At 42.5% G+C, this 18519-nt stretch overlaps 1 protein-coding gene across 49 annotated transcripts in view; it reads left to right on the plus strand.

Moving 5' to 3' along the window:
- LOC107130780 (uncharacterized) overlaps positions 1-18519 on the plus strand; it is a 428352-nt gene that overhangs the window by 305699 nt on the left and 104134 nt on the right. For 19 of the 49 annotated variants that reach the window (XR_012417596.1, XR_012417588.1, XR_012417594.1 and 16 more), the window contains 2 exons: positions 6336-6449; positions 8136-8247. Coding sequence is in view for 12 of the 49 variants with exons in the window: in XM_065520577.2 (XP_065376649.1) it covers positions 6336-6449; positions 8136-8247 (226 nt within the window). In the remaining 37 variants the exon portion in view is untranslated. Of the gene's footprint in view, positions 1-4162; positions 4224-4313; positions 4517-6311; positions 6450-8135; positions 8248-18519 lie in introns of all 49 variants that reach the window. The other 30 variants (XR_012417598.1, XR_012417597.1, XR_012417590.1 and 27 more) reach the window with 7 other exon arrangements.

An 18519-nucleotide genomic window follows, 5' to 3' on the forward strand; every position in this document is an offset into this window, starting at 1 on the left:
TGTATTTCTGTGAGGTCAGTGGTGATATCCCCTTTATCATTTTTTATTGCGTCTATTTGATTCTTCTCTCTTTTCTTCTTTATTAGTCTTGCTAGCGGTCTATCAATTTTGTTGATCTTTTCCAAAAACCAACTCCTGGATTCATTGATTTTTTGAAGGGTTTTTTGTGTCTCTATCTCCTTCACTTCTGCTCTGATCTTAGTTATTTCTTGCCTTCTGCTAGCTTTTGAATGTGTTTGCTCTTGCTTCTCTAGTTCTTTTAATTGTGATGTTAGAGTGTCAATTTTAGATCTTTCCTGCTTTCTCTTGTGGGCATTTAGTGCTATAAATTTCCCTCTACACACTGCTTTAAATGTGTCCCAGAGATTCTGGTATGTTGTATCTTTGTTCTCGTTGGTTTCAAAGAACATCTTTATTTCTGCCTTCATTTCGTTATGTACCCAGTAGTCATTCAGGAGTAGGTTATTCAGTTTCCATGTAGTTGAGCAGTTTTGATTGAGTTTCTTAGTCCTGAGTTATAGTTTGATTGCACTGTAGTCTGAGAGCCAGTTTGTTATAATTTCTGTTCTTGTACATTTGCTGAGGAGTGCTTTACTTCCAATTATGTGGTCAATTTTGGAATAAGTGTGATGTGGTGCTGAGTAGAATGTATATTTTGTTGATTTGGGGTGGAGAGTTCTGTAGATGTCTATTAGGTCTGCTTGCTGCAGAGATGAGTTCCATTCCTGGATATTCTTGTTAATTTCTGTCTCGTTGATCTGTCTAATGTTGACAGTGGGGTGTTGAAGTCTCCCATTATTATTGTATGGGAGTCTAAGTCTCTTTGTAAGTCTCTAAGGACTTGCTTTATGAATCTGGGTGCTCCTGTATTGGGTGCATATATATTTAGGGTACTTAGCTCTTCCTGTTGAATTGATCCCTTTACCATTATGTAATGGCCTTCTTTGTCTCTTTTGATCTTTGATGGTTTAAAGTCTGTTTTATCAGAGACTAGTATTGCAACCCCTGCTTTTTTTTGTTCTCCATTTGCTTGGTAGATCTTCCTCCATCCCTTTATTTTGAGTCTATGTATGTCTCTGCATGTGAGATGGGTCTCCTGAATACAGCAGACTGATGGGTCTTGACTCTTTATCCAGTTTGCCAGTCTGTGTCTTTTCATTGGAACATTTAGTCTATTTACATTTAAGGTTAATATTGTTATGTGTGAACTTAATCCTGCCATTATGATATTAACTGGTTATTTTGCTCGTTAGTTGATGCAGTTTCTTCCTAGCTTCGATGGTCTTTACATTTTGGCATGTTTTTGCAATGGCTGGTACCGGTTGTTCCTTTCCATGTTTAGTGCTTCCTTCAGGGTCTCTTGTAAGGTAGGCCTGGTGGTGACAGAATTTCTAAGCATTTGCTTATCTGTAAAGGATTTTATTTCTCCTTCACTTATGAAACTTAGTTTGGCTGGATATGAAATTCTGTGTTTAAAATTCTTTTCTTTAAGAATGCTGAATATTGGCCCCCACTCTCTTGTGGCTTGTAGAGTTTCTGCTGAGAGATCTGCTGTTAGTCTGATGGGCTTCCCTTTGTGGGTAACCCGACCTTTCTCTCTGGCTGCCCTTAAAATTTTTTCCTTCATTTCAAGTTTGGCGAATCTGGCAATTATGTGTCTTGGAGTTGCTCTTCTCGAGGAGTATCTTTGTGGCATTCTCTGTATTTCCTGGATTTGAATGTTGGCCTGCCCTACTAGATGGGGGAAGTTCTCCTGGATGATATCCTGCAGAGTGTTTTCCAACTTGGTTCTATTTTCCCCCTCACTTTCAGGCACCCCAATCAGACGTAGATTTGGTCTTTTTACAGAGTCCCATACTTCTTGCAGGCTTTGTTCATTTCTTTTTCTTCTTTTTTCTTTAGGTTTCTCTTCTCCATTCATTTTATTCATTTGATCCTCAATCGCTGATACTCTTTCTTCCAGTTGATCGAGTCGGTTACTGAAGCTTGTGCATTTGTCACGTATTTCTCGTGTCATGGTTTTCATCTCTGTCAATTCGTTTATGGCCTTCTCTGTATTAATTTTTCTAGTTATCAATTCTTCCACTCTTTTTTCAAGATTTTTAGTTTCTTTGCGCTGGGTATGTAATTCCTTCTTTAGTTCTGAGAAGTTTGATGGACTGGAGCCGCCTTCTCTCATCTCATCAAAGTCATTCTCCGTCCAGCTTTGATCCGTTGCTGGCGATGAGCTGCGTTCCTTTGCAGGGGGCAATGCGCTCTTATTGTTTGAATTTCCAGCTTTTCTGCCGTGCTTTTTCCCCATCTTTGTGGTTTTATCTGCCTCTGATCTTTGATGATGGTGACGTACTGATGGGGTTTTGGTGTGGGTGTCCTTCCTTTTTGTTAGTTTTCCTTCTAACAGTCAGGACCCTCAGCTGTAGGTCTGTTGGAGATTGCTTGAAGTCCACTCCAGACCCTGTTTGCCTGGGTATCAGCAGCAGAGGCTGCAGAAGATAGAATATTGCTGAACAGCGAGTGTACCTGTCTGATTCTTGCTTTGGAAGCTTCCTCTCAGGGGTGTACTCCACCATGTGAGGTGTGGGGTGTCGGTCTGCCCCTAGTGGGGGATGTCTCCCAGTTAGGCTACTCAGGGGTCAGGAACCCACTTGAGCAGGCAGTCTGTCCGTTCTCAGATCTCATCTTCCGTGTTGGGAGATCCACTGCTCTCTTCAAAGCTGTCAGACAGAGTCGTTTGCGTCTGCAGAGGTTTCAGCTGCTGTTGTTGTTGTTGTTGTTGTTGTTGTTGTTTAGCTGTGCCCTGTCCCCTGAGGTGGAGTCTACAGAGACAGGCAGGACTCCTTGAGCTGCTGTGAGCTCCATCGAGTTCGAGCTTCCCAGTGGCTTTATCTACTTAAGCCTCAGCAATGGCGGGCGACCCTCCCCCAGCCTTGCTGCTGCCTTGCCGCGAGATTGCAGACTGCTGTGCTAGCATTGAGGGAGGCTCCGTGGGCATGGGACCCTCCCAGCCAGGTGTGGGATATAATCTCCTGGTGTGCCTGTTTGCTAAGATCCTTGGTAGAGTGCAGTATTGGGGTGGGAGTTACCCGATTTTCCAGGTGTTGTGTGTCTCAGTTCCCCTGGCTAGGAAAAGGGATTCCCTTCCCCCTTGCGCTTCCCAGGTGAGGCGATGCCTCGCCCTGCTTCAGCTCTCGCTGCTCTGGCTGCAGCAGCTGACCAGCACTGATTGTCCCGCACTCCCTAGTGAGATGAACCCCGTACCTCAGTTGAAAATGCAGAAATCACCTGTCTTCTGTCTGCCCAAACTTTTCTTATAATTTTTAGTATACTTTTTCATTGTGTTCATTGTTTCCTTTGCTGGGCCCAAACTCTTTGGTTTGACGTGGTCCCAAATGTGTATAATTTCTTGGTTAGCTGTGCTGTTGTTTACTAATCAAGGAAAAAAAAAATCAGCAAAGGAGTTCATTGTCAATTATTTTTTTCCCTTGTATTTTTGTTACTTTTTGCATACATGAGCAAAAAGTGAGCATACATCCGAGTATATGCACATCCCTAAGTATATGCACACCTGAGGTTGTCTTTATAGTAACTTTATGGTTCCAAGTTTTGTGTATAATCATTAATCCTTTTGAGTTGATTATTGTGTATTTAGTACCATAAGAGTCTTGTATTTTTCTTTTGCATATGGATATCTAGTTTTTGAAACCTTTTCCATTGTGTCATTTTGGTGGTGTTTTGAAAAATGTGTTCACTCTATATAAATTTATTATTGAGTGTCCTCATTTTGCTTATTGGTCTGTGTTTCTCTGTGTATGCCAGTAACATATGGGTTGGTTAACTAGGGATTTTCATTTAATTAGAACTCAGGGAATGTGATGCATCCTGTATGGTTTGTATTTCTCAGGATAGCTTTGGAAATTCAGGGTGTTTCACATTTCTGCATAAATTTTGGCATTGTTTCTTTATATTTCTTAAAACACTATTTGCTATATACTAAATGTATATATTTAGAGGGTACAAGGAAGATTTTGATACATGTATATGTTGAGTAATGATAAAGTCGGGTTATTTAACATCTCTATACCTCATATAGTTAATATTTTTTGAGTGGTAACAATATTCAGAATCTTTCCTTCTAGCTACTTTGAAACATATGATACATTAGTGTTAAGGCTAGTCACCCTGCTGTGGAATGGAAGACCAGAATTGATTACTGTTTTCTGAGAGTAAGTTTGTACCCATTACTGATTCCTTCCCAGACCCCCTCCACCTCCCCGGCAGCCTCTGGTAACCCCTATTGAACTTTCTACTTCTAGGAGACAAAACTTTTTTCAGTCTACATGCCTGCGATCACATGGCATGGGACTTTCTCTACCAGGCTCATTTTTTAGACCTGGTGTTCTCCAGATTTCTTTATGTGGCTGCAGATGGCAGGACTTCCCAAAGCTTTGTGGCTGAAACATATTTCGTGGTGCATCTGTACAGCAGTTTCTTCATCCCTGCAGCTGTGTACGGACAGGTAGGTTGGTTCTGTACCTTGGTCACAGCTACAAGTGCTTTAGTACCCATGGGAAGGCAGATAGTTCTCTTCAACCTAGGGATTTCAACTGCTTCAAATGTGGAACCAGTGGTGGGGGCTGCAAGCTGACATGGTAGTTCTACTGTGAATTTTTTCAGGAACCTCTAGCTGTTTTTTCATAGTGTATATACTAATTTACAAACCCTCCAATAGCGTGTAAGAGGTTACCCTTCTGTAAATTTATACTGGCTATCACCTTCAAACATTTTGTTTTGTTTGTTTTTGATAGTATTCATTCTGAGAGGAATGAGATGGAATCTTGGTGTGGTTTTCATGGACATTTTTGTGAGGATTAGTGATGTGGAGAAAATTATTTGAGAAATCCCCACATTGCTTTCCATGGTGTCTGAACTGGTTTGCATTTCCACCAACAGCAGACCAGCATCCCTCTCCTCCCCTGCCTCACCGGCATTCATTCTTGTGGACTGTGTCATAATTTTCATTCTGACAAATGTAAAATGCTATCTCATGGACCTTTTGCTTTGCATTTTTCTGATGATTACTGAGGTAGAGAAATGTTGTCCTGTCCGTTGGTAGCTGTAAACCTTTGAGATGGCGTGTTTTCATGCCCCTTGCCCTTTTTCTTCATTGAGTTTTTGTTTTGCTGATTTATTTACTTAACATATTTGAGGTACATTCTCGATATTAGACTTCATCAGGTGCATATGTGGGAACATTTTCTCCCGTTGTGTAGGCTGTCTGTTTACTCTGTTGGTAATTTATTCTGCTGTGCAGCAGCTCTTTTGTATATTAGGTCCTACTTGTCAATAATTGTTTTAGTTGCACTTGCTTTTGGGGACTTAGGCATATCCATGCTCTGCCAAATCCTCTGAAGAAGGGTATTTCCTAGGTTCTCTTGCAGGCTTTTCATAGTTTGAGGTCTTGCATTTACATATTTCATTCATCTTGAGTTAATTTCTGCACATGATGAGACACAGGGGCCCGCCAGTTTTTCTTCTGCAACTGGCTAGACATTTATCCCAGCGCCATCTATTGAGAGGAGGGAGTCCTTTCTCCAAAGCTTAGTTGTGTGGATTTTGTTGAAGATCAGATGCTGTTTGGGGTGCAGGTTTACGTCGGGGTTCTCTAATCTGTTCCACTGCTCTGTGTGTAATGGGGTCCTTAGCTTTTCAATGAAATTTAAAATCGGGAAGTGTGACACAACTGATGTAGTTTGGATTTCTCAGGATTGCTTTGGAAATTCAGGGTGTTTTGTGGTCCATATGAATTTTAGCCTTGCGTATTTACGTATTTTTCAAAAGGTTGGCCACATAGTAAAGTTATACAATGGGGGAAGTTAGAATGGGGCGTTTTGGTTAATGCAGACACAGAGGAATGGTAAAATCAGGATATTTAGAGTCTCTGTTGTCACAAACAGTTGTTCATTTCTTTGTGGTGAAAACAATTTGGAATCTTGCATTTGCAAGAGTCTGTATTATCACAAACAGTTGTTAATTTCTTTGTGTTGAAAACATTTGGAATCTTTTTTTCCAGATTTTGTGAAAAAGGTATAATGTTGTGTTAACCTCTAGTCACTGTACTGTGGAACAGAGAGGAACATCTCATTCATCTAAGTGTAACTTTGCACCTATTTCTGATCCCTGCCCATGCCCCCTCTTCCCCCCAATATCTAGTAGCCACTATTGTGTTCTCTAGATCTATGCAATAAAGACTTTTATTTTGGATTCTACGTGAGTGAGATGTGGCAAAGTTTTTCTTTCTCTGCCTGGCTTAGGTCATTTACCATGATGTCCTCCAGGTTCAACAGTGTGGCTCCAAATGATGAAATTTCATTCTGTTTTTCTGGCTGAAGAATATTCTATTCGTGTACATCCACCACAGTTACTTTATCCCTTCATCTGTGGATGGACAGGTAAGTTTATCCTTTATCTTGGCAATTGTGAATAGTGCTGCAGTCCACATAGGATGGCAGATATCTCTTGCATGGACTGATTTCTTTTGCACTGAAAGTGTACTTAGTAGTAGAATTATTAGTGAATTCTAGTAGTTGAATTGTTAGAACTACCACTGCAGTGGTAGTTGTAGGTTTAATTTTTGGAGGAACCTCCCACTGGTTTCTGTAGTATGTACACTAATTAACATTCTTATCAAATGAGTTCCTTTCTGGAAATTTACACCAGCATTTTTGTCTCTTTTAATATATTTTATCGCTTTGGTAACATCCATTTGAATTATAGTGAGATGATATGTGTGCTGTTTTGATTTACATCTTTCTCATCATTTGTGATGTTATCCAAGTTTTAAAAACTTGTTTTCAATGTTATGTCTTCTTTGCAGAAATGTCTATTCAGGTTATTTTGCCCCATTTTGTTTGGTTATTAGTTTCTCTTTTGTGTTTTTGCTGGTAAGTAATGTTAGTTGCTTAGACATTTTGAAGACAATCTTTTTTCAGATGTGTGTTTGCTGAAACCTTTCTTGTAAACTTCAGGATAATTTTTAATTTTTTTTCATTTTTTTTTTTTTAATCTGCTTGGGCACAAACTCTAGAGTGTGATGAGTCCCACATGTGTCTGTTTTCTTGGTTCCCTGTGATGTAGGTGACTGATGAAGAAAATCAAATTATAACCAAACTAATCCATCACCCATGAGTTTTCCCCCTGTATTTTTTGTTTTGTTTTGGCATACTGTGAACACAGATCCACGCTGACCTAAATATACCCACACCGTATGTCTTCTCATTGGAGGAGCTTGATGCTTTCAAGTTTTGTGTATGAGTTTCTAATTCATTTGAGTTGATTGTTGTGGCTTTTATACAACAGGGGTCCTATTTTATTATTTTACATAGGAATATCCAATTTTCAAAACAATTTATTAAACAGATTCCCCTTTCTTCATTGTGTTTTTTGGTGTTCTTTTACAAAATGTGTACACTACCTAGGAATTTGGGTTTGTGATTGAGCTCCCTTATTCTGTCTGTTGGTTTGGGTTTCTTACTTAATGCCAGTCATCTATTGTTTAGATAACTAGCTTTTCAATATATTTTGAAATGGAGGACAGTGATGCATCCCATGTGCTTTGTATTTCCAGGATTGTTTTAGAAATTCAGGATGTTTCATGGTTCCATGTGAATTTTAGCATCATTGGCATCTTTTTTTTTTTTTTAAAGAAATCGCCCTAGAGTGTATGTATATAACTAGAGGGTGCAGGAGCCATTTTGATATAGGTACACCTAGCATATTGATCAAATCACAGTATTTAGCGTCTATGAAGTCCTCTAAGTGTTACTTGACTATGGAGAGGATATTCAGCATCCTTTCCAGCTATTTGAAAAATTCGCTACAATATTAACCCTAGTCACCCTGCTATAGAAGGGCCGGATTGATCTCAGTTTTCTAAGTGTAACTTTGTACCCATCACCAATCCCTGCCCAGGCCCCCTCTTCTCCCCAGCCTCTGGTAACCACTGTTGAACTTTGTACTTCTATGAGGTCAAGTATTTTAGATTCCACATGCGTGTGTTTTAGATTCCATATGCGTGAGATTATGCAGTATATGCCTTTCTCTGCCTGGCTCATTTCATTTAACATAATGTCCCCCAGGTTTTTCCACATGGCTGCAAATGACTAGATTTCACCCATTTCTATGGTTGAAGAATATTCCGTTCTGGATGAACATTGCAGTTTCCTCATCCCTTCATCAATGGATGAAAAGGTAGGTGTATTTCCTATCTTGGCTATTATGAGTACTACAGTATACAGGGCAAGGCGGGTAGCTCTTCCACATAGGAATTTCATTGGCTGTAAATGTACAGCCAGTGGTGGGTGGCTAGATGAAATGGTGTTTTTACTTTGTTTGAGGAGCTTCCAGCTGTTTTTCCTAGTCTGTGTACAAATAGACATTCCCACCAATAGTGTATGAGAAGAGTTTCTGCAAGTCTATACTGGTGGTTTCCTTTTCAAACTTTTATTCATTTATTTATTTTTTTGTTTTCGGTAACATTCATTCTATGTGGATGGAAGTGGTATCTCAGTGTGGTTTTCCTTGACATTCTTGTGAGGATTAGAGCTTTGGAGAAGCTTTTCTTTTACCTGTGAGTCAATTTCACATCTACTTTTCAGACATATCTATTCAGGTCATTTGCCCAGACTTAACTTGGGTATTTGTTTTTGTTTCTTTTTGTTTTTCCCTCACATGGTACTGTTAGTTTCTTACACATGTTTTATAATGACCCCTTTCAAAGATAGGATTTTCCCTAGTTTTCTTTCAATCTGTGAGATGCTTTCTCTTCTGGTTCATTGTTTCCTTTTCACTACATAAGAGCCAATGTTTTCCATAGTCCCACATGTTTATATATTAGTGGTGATTTGTGTGTGCAATTAAAAACAGTGAAAAAGATTGCCAAACCATGGCATTGTCTATGGGTTTTTTTCTTCTAATTTTTCTTTTATTTTTCTTTTTGTATTTTACATTTTGCAACTTGTGTGTGTAGATTAGTCTTCTAAAGTATACTCTCACTCTGTGTTTTCCTGAGAGAAGTAAGTGGTTTCAAGGTTTAGTTTAGGACTTCAGTGTAATTTACCTTGACTTTTGTCCTATTTCACTGTTTTTCATGTGGTTATCCAGTTTGCTCAAAATTGTTTATTGAACAGACTTTCCTTTTCCCATTGTGCCTTTTTTTGTTATTTTGAAAAATGTGTTCCCTGTATATACATTTGGGTGGCATATGGGACTCCCTCATTCCGTCCATTGGGTAGCCTTTATATTTTTATTCCAGTAGCAGATTGTTTGGATAAATATAGTTTTTAGTTGTTTTGTCTTTTTGCCCACTTAGTACCTTTAGTCTCTTGTGTATGTTAGATAACAGTTCCTTTCAGATACATGATTTTCCGTAATTTTATTCCAATCTGCAGGATGCCTTTTCTTTGGGTTCATTGTTTTCTCCTTGTTTAGAAATTTTAAAGTTGTCCTTTGTCTAACATGTTTATATTTGCTTTTGTTAGCAGTGATTTCTGTGTCCCATTGGGAAATAAGAGAGATGGCGAAGCTATCGTATTATTTATCCTTATATTCTCCTTAATTTTTTCTTTTTGCAACTGGTGTGCACAGATTCAGGTTTCCCCAAAATAGACAGTCACCCTGTGTTTTTTCCTAGGAGTTTTTTTTGGTTTCAGGATTAGACTTAGGTGTTCAGTTTATTTTGTGTTGATGTTTGTGTCTCGTGCAACATAAGGGTCTTTCTTTAGTCCTTTGCATGTGACTATCCAAGTTTCTCAACCTGGGTGCCTTTGGTGTGTTTCTAAAAAATGTGTTTACTCTATATAATTTTGGTCTGATTATCTGGCTCTCTCATTTAGTCTGTTTGGTTATCTTTCTGTGTTTATGCCATTAATGGATGGAGAGGATCGGTGTTAAGTTTTATTTTGTTCCCTTTGTGTGTGTGTGTGTGTGTGTGTGTGTGTTTAAGCTTTCAACCTTGATTTTCTAAAAGAATACCGACTTTTGCTGTGATTAACGATATTACGAACACAGTACCAGTCAGGTGGTTCATCAATTTAGAATCAACAGGGGTAAACGTTAATGAAATAATAGAAATCAGAGAGATATTTATCAAAAGAGCGCTCTAATACACAAGTAAGTTCCAGTATAAAAAGTTTCAGTAGGCCAGGCACGGTGGCTCATGCCTGTAATCCTGGCACTTTGGGAGGCCGAGGCAGGCAGATCACCTGAGGTCCAGAGCTTGAGACCAGCCTGGTCCACATGGTGAAACCCTGTCTTTACTAAAAATACAAAAATTAGCCAGGCGTGGTGGTGTGCGCCTGTAGTCCCAGCTACTCGGGAGACTGAGGCAGGAGAATAGCTTCAATCCCAGAGGCGGAGGTTGCAGTGAGCCGAGATCATGCCATTGCACTCCAGTCTCGGGGACAGAGCGAGATGCCATCTCAAAAAAAAATAAAAAATAAAAAAGAAAGGTAAACAAATGTCACTTAAACTGTGTAAGAGTTATAAAGTAGTTAAACATTACCCCCAAAATTTTGGGGTGATATAAGATCATTAACTGGATTGAGACACGCAGAATGCCACAGACAAATAGGACATATGGATGTAAAAGTACAATTTACAAATATTAGAAGCCATTGTATCAACACATTAGGATATTGTAGCATGACCAGACATCCTTTGTGGCAGGAGCGCAAGTGAGGTTCAGCATTAGGGAATCCACTAATACTATTAAGCACATTCATAGAGTTGATGAGAATGCCATGTGTTCATCATCATGGATGTAAAAAGACGTTGTCAGGATTCTACAGCACAGTATATTTTAAAAATTTAACCAAATTAGAATTGCTGTAAAAATGTATAAAATATTAAATGGATTTGTACAAATAAAAAACCCCACAATTTTAGAAAAGTATATTTAACAGTATGAAGAGGTCAATGATTGTTTAATCAGTTGATAAATTGAGCTTTACTGCAATATAGCTACTATCTGATTGTGCTCTGGAGATTAGAAAATTCGTTGTAAAGAAGAATAAATAAAAATATGCATGAAAGTCTGAATATAAAAAATAACTTTTCAGACCAGGCGCGGTGGCTCACGCTTGTAATCCCAGCACTTTGGGAGGCCAAGGCAAGCCTAGATCACGAGGTCAGATCGAGACCATCCTGGCTAACACGGTGAAACCCCATCTCTACTAAAAATACAAAAAATTAGCCAGGCATGGTGGCTGGTGCCTGTAGTCTCAGCTACTTGGGATGCTGAGGCAGGAGAATGGCATGAACCTGGGAGGCCTAGCTTGCAGTGAGCTGACGTTGTGCCACTGCGCTCCAGCCTGGGTGACAGAGGGAGACTCCATCTCAAAAAATAAAAAATAAAATAACTTTTATTTTCATGTATTGTAAATACTTGGAAATTGAAAGTGAAATGTTGATTCATGACTGAGAGAACAATGAAGTATAGAATTCAAAAAATAGAATTAAACATATATGGAAATGTGCTGTACAATAAAAGCAGCAGTGGTAACAGAGGAGATGTAGGCTCTGAGTATCTCACTGGAGACTGAAGCCCACAGATATGCAGCAAAACCTTTGTCTCCCTGATGTTTTTGCCTCCTGTTGGTCGTGTGCTTTCACACATCAAGAGAGGACATTTAACATTTGAGCCTGAGTGTCTTTTGCTGTTGTCTTATAGGTGATACTTTTGCTGGGATAATCCATATTGTAATATGTTCTTGGGCCCCACAGGATTAGTCTTGGTCATCTAAGATGTTACTGACATTTTATCACCTCAAGATGTTACCGACCTTATCACCTTCAACTGACTTATATTTATTCTTTGAAATAACCAGACACACACATTGTTTCAGCAATTCTTTCAGTTGGTGATTTTCCTGGTGCAGTACTCTGTGAGGTCACCTCCCCTCAAGTGGACCCACGGGTGGTAACAAACAGTTTATAGGAGGGACCAACCATGTGTGGACATGGAGTGGGTCATTTCAAGGTGAGGTAGTCAGCCTGTACCCTAAAATGGCACAGACAGGAGAAGCCACAATCCTTTAGAGAGAGAAAAAAATTACAAAGTATAGATATCCTTTGTTAAGAGAAACAGACCATCTTCAGAGGATGTAATAGTAGTAAAATGTGTTCTTATTGTTCAGCTCCCACTTATGAGTGAGAATATGCAGTGTTTGGTTTTCTGTTCCTGTGTTAGTTTGCTGAGGGTCATGGCTTCCAGCTTCATCCATGTCTCTGCAGAGGACTTGATCTTATACCTTTTTATGGCTGCATAGTATTCCATGGTGTATATGTAGCACATTTTCTTTTTCCAGTCTATCACTGATGGACATATAGATTGGTTCCATGTCTTTCCTATTGTGAATAGTGCTGCAGTAAACACATGGAGCAGATGGTGCTCACAGCAAGATGGACCTCTGAGCAAGATGAGCTCCAAGCATGTTGAGCTCAGAGCAGATGGAGCTCCAGAGGAGAGATGGAGCTCTGAGCAATATGAAGCTAGGAGCAGATGTTGTCAGAGTAAGATGGAGCTCCAAGCATATGGTCTCAGAGCAAGATGGAGCTCAGAGCAGATGGTGCTCAGAGCAAGATGGAGCTCGGAGTGATTGGAGCTCTGAGCAAGGTGGAGCTCAGAGCAGATGGTGCTCAGAGCGAGATGGAGGTTAGAGTGATTGGAGGTCCGAGCAAAATAGAGCTTGGTGCAGATGGAGCTCTGAGCAGATGGAGTTCAAAGCAAGATGGAGCATGGGGTGATTGGAACTCAGAGAAGACAGAGTTCAGACAAGAAGGAGCTCCAAGCAAGGTGGAGCTTGGAGCCGATGTTTCTCTGTGTAAGATGGAGCTCAGAGCAAGATAAAGCTTGGACTCACTGGAACTCCGAACATTGCTTTGAGCAGTTGGAGCTCTGAGCAAGATGGATCTCTGAACAAGATGGTCCTCAGAGCAGATGGAAGGCTAAGCAATAAGGAGCTCTAAGCAAGATGGGACTTTGGTGCAAATATTGCTTGATTTTAGATATAGCTCTGAGCAAGATGGATCTTGGAGAAGATGGAGCTTTGAGCAACATGGAACTCGTAGCAGATGTTGCTCAGGGTAAGACGGAGTTCCAAGCAGATGGTACTCAGAGCAAGAGAGAGCTCAGAATGATTGGAACTCCAAGCAAGCTAGAGCTCAGAGCAGATGGAGCTCTCAGTAAGGTGGAGCTCAGAGAAGATGTTGCTCACAGTAAGATGGAGCTCCAAGCAGATGGTGCCTAGAACAAGGTGTAACACCGAGTAGATGGCGCTCAGAGCAAAATGGAGCTCAAAGTGATTGGAGCTCTTAGCAAGATGGAGCTCAGAGAAGATTGAGCTCAAAGCAGATGGTGCTCAGAGCAAGATGGAGCTCAGTGACTGGAGCTCCAAGAAGTAGGTTTGAGCAGATGGTGCTCAGAGCAAGATGGAGGTCAGAGTACTTGAAGCGCTGAGCAAGACGGAGCTTGGAGCAAATGGAACTCCGTCCGAGCAGATGGGGCTTAGAGCAGATGGTGCTCAGAGCAAACTGGAGCTCAGAGTGATTAGAACTATGAGCAAGATGGAGCTCAGAACAGATGGAGCTCTGAGCATATTGTGCCCAGAGCGAGATGGAGCTCAGAATAGATGGAGCTCTGAGCAGGATGAAGCTCGGAGTAGATGGTGCTCAAAGTAAGATGAGCTCTGAGCATATGGTGCTCCTAGCAAGATGGAGCCTGTCAGAGTGATTGGAGGTCGGAACAGATGGAGCTCACAGAAGATGTTGCTCACAGTAAGATGGAGATCCAAGCAGATCGTACTCAGACCAAGATGGAGCTCCAAGCAGATGGTGCTCACAGCAAGATGGAGCATAGAATGATTAGAATTCCAAGAAATATGAAGCTCTGTGCAGATGGTGCTGAGAGCACGATAGAGCTTGGAGTGATTGGAGCTCTGAGCAAGATGTAGCTAGGAGGAGATAGAGCTTTGAGCAGGAAGTACCTCCAAGCAAGATGGAGCTTGGAGCAGATGTTGCTTGGTGTAAGATGGAGCTCAGAGCAAGATGGAGCTTGGAGTGATTGGAACTGTGAACATTGCTCTGAGCAATTGGGACTCTGAGCAAGATGAATCTCTGAGCAAGAAGGAGCTCTAAGCAAGATGGAGCTTGGAGCAGATGTTGCTCGGTTTTAGATGCAGCTCAGAGCAGATGGTGCTCAGAGCAAGATGGAGCTCAGCGTGATTAGAGCTCCAAGCAAGATGGAGCTCAGGGAAGATGGAGCTCAGAGCAGATAGCGCTCTGAACAAAAATAAGTTCCAAGCAAGATGGAACTTGGAGCAGATGTTACTCGGTGTAAGACGGGAGCTCAGAGCAACATGGCGCTTGGAGTGATTGGAACTTAAAAACATTGCTCTAAAGGATTGGAGCTCTGAGCAGTTGGTACTTGGAGCAAGATTGAGCTCGCAGTGATTGGAGCTTCGAGCACAATGGGGCAGATGCAGCTTTGAGCAAGATGTAGCTCAGAAAACATGTTGCTCATAGTAAGATGGAGCTTGAGCAGGTGGTGCTCAGAGCAAAACGAAGCTAGAAGTGATTGGAGCTCTCAGCAAGATGGAGCTTGGAGCAGATGGATCTCTGAGCAAGATGGAGCTTGGAGCAGATGAAGTTCTGAGCAAGAAGGAGCTCTAAGCAAGATGGAGCTTGGAGCAAATGTTGCTTGATTTCAGATGGAGCTCAGAGCAGATGGTGCTCAGAGCAAGATGGAGCTCAGAGTGATTGGAGCTCTGAGCAAATGGAGCTCTGAGCAGAGGATGCTCAGAGAAAGATGGAGTTTGGAGTGATTGGAGCTCTGAGAAAGATGGAACTTGGAGCAAATGGAATTCTGAGTAGATGGAGCTCTGAGCAGATGGTACTCAGCGCAAAATGGAGGTCAGAGTGATGGGCGCTCTAAGCAAGATGGAGCTTGGAGCAGATGCAGCCTCAAAGAGATGGCGCTCAGAGCAAGATGGAGCTTGGAGTGATTGGAGCTCAGAACAAGATGGAGTTCAGATCAGACAGACCTCTGAGCAAGAAGGAGCTCCAAGCAAAATAGAACTTGGAGCAGATGTTGCTGGTATAAGATGGAGCTCAGAGCAAATGGTGTTCAGAAGAGCAAGAGGGAGCTTGGAGTGATTGGCACTCTAAACATTGCTCTGAGTGATGGGAGCTGTGAGCAAGATGCAGCTCAGAGCAGGTAGGGCAGAAAAGGAGCTCTAAGCAAGAGGGAGTTTGGAGGAGATGTTGCTCGGTGTTAGTTGGAGCTCAGAGCAAATGGAGCCCATAGTGATTACAGCTCCAAGCAAGGTGGAGCTCAGAGCTCATGTTGTTCAAAGTAAGATGAGCTCTGACCAGATAGTGCTCAGAGCACAATGGAGCAGGAAGTGATTGGAGCTCCCAAAAAGATGGAGGTTGGAGTGATTGGAACTCCCAGCAAGACAGAGCTCAGAGTAGATGGACCTCTGACTAGATGGAGCTCCAAGTAAGATGAATGTCTATGCAGATGGTGCTCACATCAAGGTGGTGCTTGGAGTGATTGGAGCTCCCAGCAAGATGGAGCTTGGAGCAGATGGAGCTCTGGGCAAGATGGAGCTTGGAGTAGATAGAGCTTGGAGCAAGAAGGAGCTCCAAGCAAGATGGAGCTTGCAGCAGGTGTTTTTCAGTGTGAGATGGAGCTCAGAGAAGATGATGCTCGGAGCAAGCTTGAGCTCAGAGTGATTGGCACTCCCAACATTGTTCTGAGCCATTGGAGGTCTGAGCAAGATGGAGCTTGGAGCAGATTGTGCTCAGAGCAAGATGGTGCTCAGAGTGATTGGAGCTCTGAACAATCTGGTGCCCAAAAAAGATGTTGCTTAGAATAAGATGGAGCTCTGAGCCAATGGTGCTCAGAGCAAGATGGAGCTCAGAGTGATTAGAACTCTAGCAAGCTAGAGCTCAGAAAAGATGTTGCTTAGAGTAAGATGGAGTTCCAAGCAGATGGTGATCCAAGCAAAATGGAGCTCAGAGTGATTGGAGCTCCGAGAAGATGGAGCTTCGAAAAGATGTTGCTTAAAGAGTAAGATGGAGCTCCGAGCAGATGGTGCTCAGAGCAAGATGGAGCTCAGAGTGATTGGAGCTCCAAGCAAGCTGGAGCTCAGAACAGATGGAGCTCGAAAAAGATGTTGCTTAGAGAGTAAGATGGAACTCCAAGCAGATGGTGATCAGAGGAAGATGGAGCTCAGAGTGATTGGAGCTCTGAGCAAACTGGAGCTCGGAAAAGATACTGCTTAAAGATGGAGCTCCAAGCAGATGGTGCTCAGAGCAAGATGGAGCTCAGTGTGACTGGGGCTCAGAGCAAGCTGGAGCTTGGAGCAGATGGAGCTCAGAAAAGATATTTCTTAGAGTAAGATGGAGCTCCGAGCAGTTGGTACTCAGAGCAAGATGGAGCCCAGAGTAATTGGAATTCCAAGCAAGCTGAACCTCAGAGCAGATGGAGCTTGGAAAAGATGTTGCTTAGAGAGTAAGATGAAGCTCCAAGCAGATGGTGATCCGAGCAAGATGGAGCTGAGAGTGATTGGAGCTCCAAGCAAGCTGGAGCTCAGGGCAGATGGAGCTTAGAAAAGATGTTGCTTAGAGAGTAAGATGGAGCTCCAAGCAGATGATGCTCACAGTAAGATGGAGCTCAGAGTGATTAGAGTTCTGAGCAAGCTGGAGCTCCGAGCAGATGGAGCTCAGAAAAGATGTTGCTTAGAATAAAACGGAGCTCCAAGCAGATGGTGCTCAGAGCAAGATGGAGCTCAGAGTGATTGGAGCTCTTAGCAAGCTGGAACTCAGAGCAGATGGATCTCCAAGCAAGATGGAACTCAGAGATGTTGCTCACAGTGAAATGGACCTCTGAGCAGTTGGTCCTCAGACCAAGATGGAGCTTCGTGCAGCTGCCGCTCAGGGCAAAATGGAGCTCAAAGTGATTGGAGCTCCGAAGAGGATGGTTTTCTGACCAGGTGGTCCTCAGAGCAAGGTATACCTCCATGCAGCTGGTGCTCAGGGCAAAATGGAGCTCAAAGTTATTGGAGCTCCAAAGAAGATGGATCTCTGAGCAGATGGTGCCCAGGGCAAGATGGAGCTCAGAGTGATTGGAGCTCTGAGCAAGCTGGAGCTCAGAGCAGATGGAGCTCTGAACAAGATGAAGCTTGGAGAAGATGTTGCTCACAGTAACATGGAGCTCAGAGCAAGACGGAGCTCAAGGTGAATGGAGCTCCAAAGAAGATGGATCTCTGAGCAGATGGTGCTCAGGGCAAGATGGAGCTCAGAGTGATTGGAGCTTGAAGCAAGATGGAGCTGGGAGTAGATGGTGCTCAGAGCAGGATGGAGGTTGGAATGATAGGAGTTCTGAGCAAGATGGAGCTTGGATCAAATGGAGCTCTGAGTAGACAGAGCTCCGAGCAGACGGTGCTCTGAGAAGATGGTACTCTGAGCAAGATGCAGCTCAAAGGGATTAGACCTCCAAGCAAGATGGAGCTCAGAGCAGATGGAGGTCTGAGCAAGATAGAGCTCGGAGCAGATGTCGCTCAGAGCAAGACAGAGCTCCGAGCAGATGCTGCTTAGCAAGAGGGAGCTCAGAGCAGATGGAGCTCCAAGCAAGATGGAGAACCTTGAAGATGGTGTTAAAGGCAAGACAAAGCTCGAAGTGATTGGGCCTCTTAGCAAGATATAGCACTTGGAGTAGATAAAGCTCTGAGCAAGATGGAACTTGGAGCAGTTGGAGCTCTAAGAAGATGGTGCTCTGAGCAAGATGGAGCTTGGAGCATGTGGAGCTTGCAGTTATTTGAGCTCCGAGTGAAATGGAGCTCAGAGCAGATGGAGCTCAAAGCAAGAGAGAGGTTGAAGCAGATGTTGCCTGGAGTATGAGGGAGCTCGGAGCAGTTGGAGCTCTGAGCAGATGGAGCTACAAGCCAGATGGAGCTCATAAGCAGATAAAACTTTGAGCAAGATAGAGCTCTGAGTGAGATGGAACTCGGAGCAGATGGAGCTCTGAGCGAAATGCAGTTTGGAGCAGATGGAGCTCTGAGTGTGATGGCACTTCGACTGAGATGGAACTCAGAGCAGATGGAGCTCCAAGCAATATGGCGCTCTGGTCAAGATTTAATTTGGAGTAGATGATGCTCGGAGCAGATGGTGCTTGGAGCAAGATGGGGCGGATCACATGGAGCTCCGAGCAACATGAAGCTCAGATCAGATGGAGCTATGAGCAAGAAGGAGCTCAGAGCAGATGGACCTCACAGCAGTTAGAGCTCTGATCAAGGTGGAGTCCTTATCAAGGTTTAGGTTGGAGCATATGGAGCTCAGAGAAAAAGGTGCTTGGCATAAGATAGAGCTCGGAGTGATTGGAGCTCCAAGCAAGATGGAGTCATTTATGTTTGTCTCTAAACTGTTTATTCTAGTTAGCAATTATTCTAACCTTTTTTTTCA

The sequence above is a fragment of the Macaca fascicularis genome, chromosome 9 (genome assembly GCF_037993035.2).
Source record: "Macaca fascicularis isolate 582-1 chromosome 9, T2T-MFA8v1.1".
Taxonomy (NCBI): domain Eukaryota; kingdom Metazoa; phylum Chordata; class Mammalia; order Primates; family Cercopithecidae; genus Macaca; species Macaca fascicularis.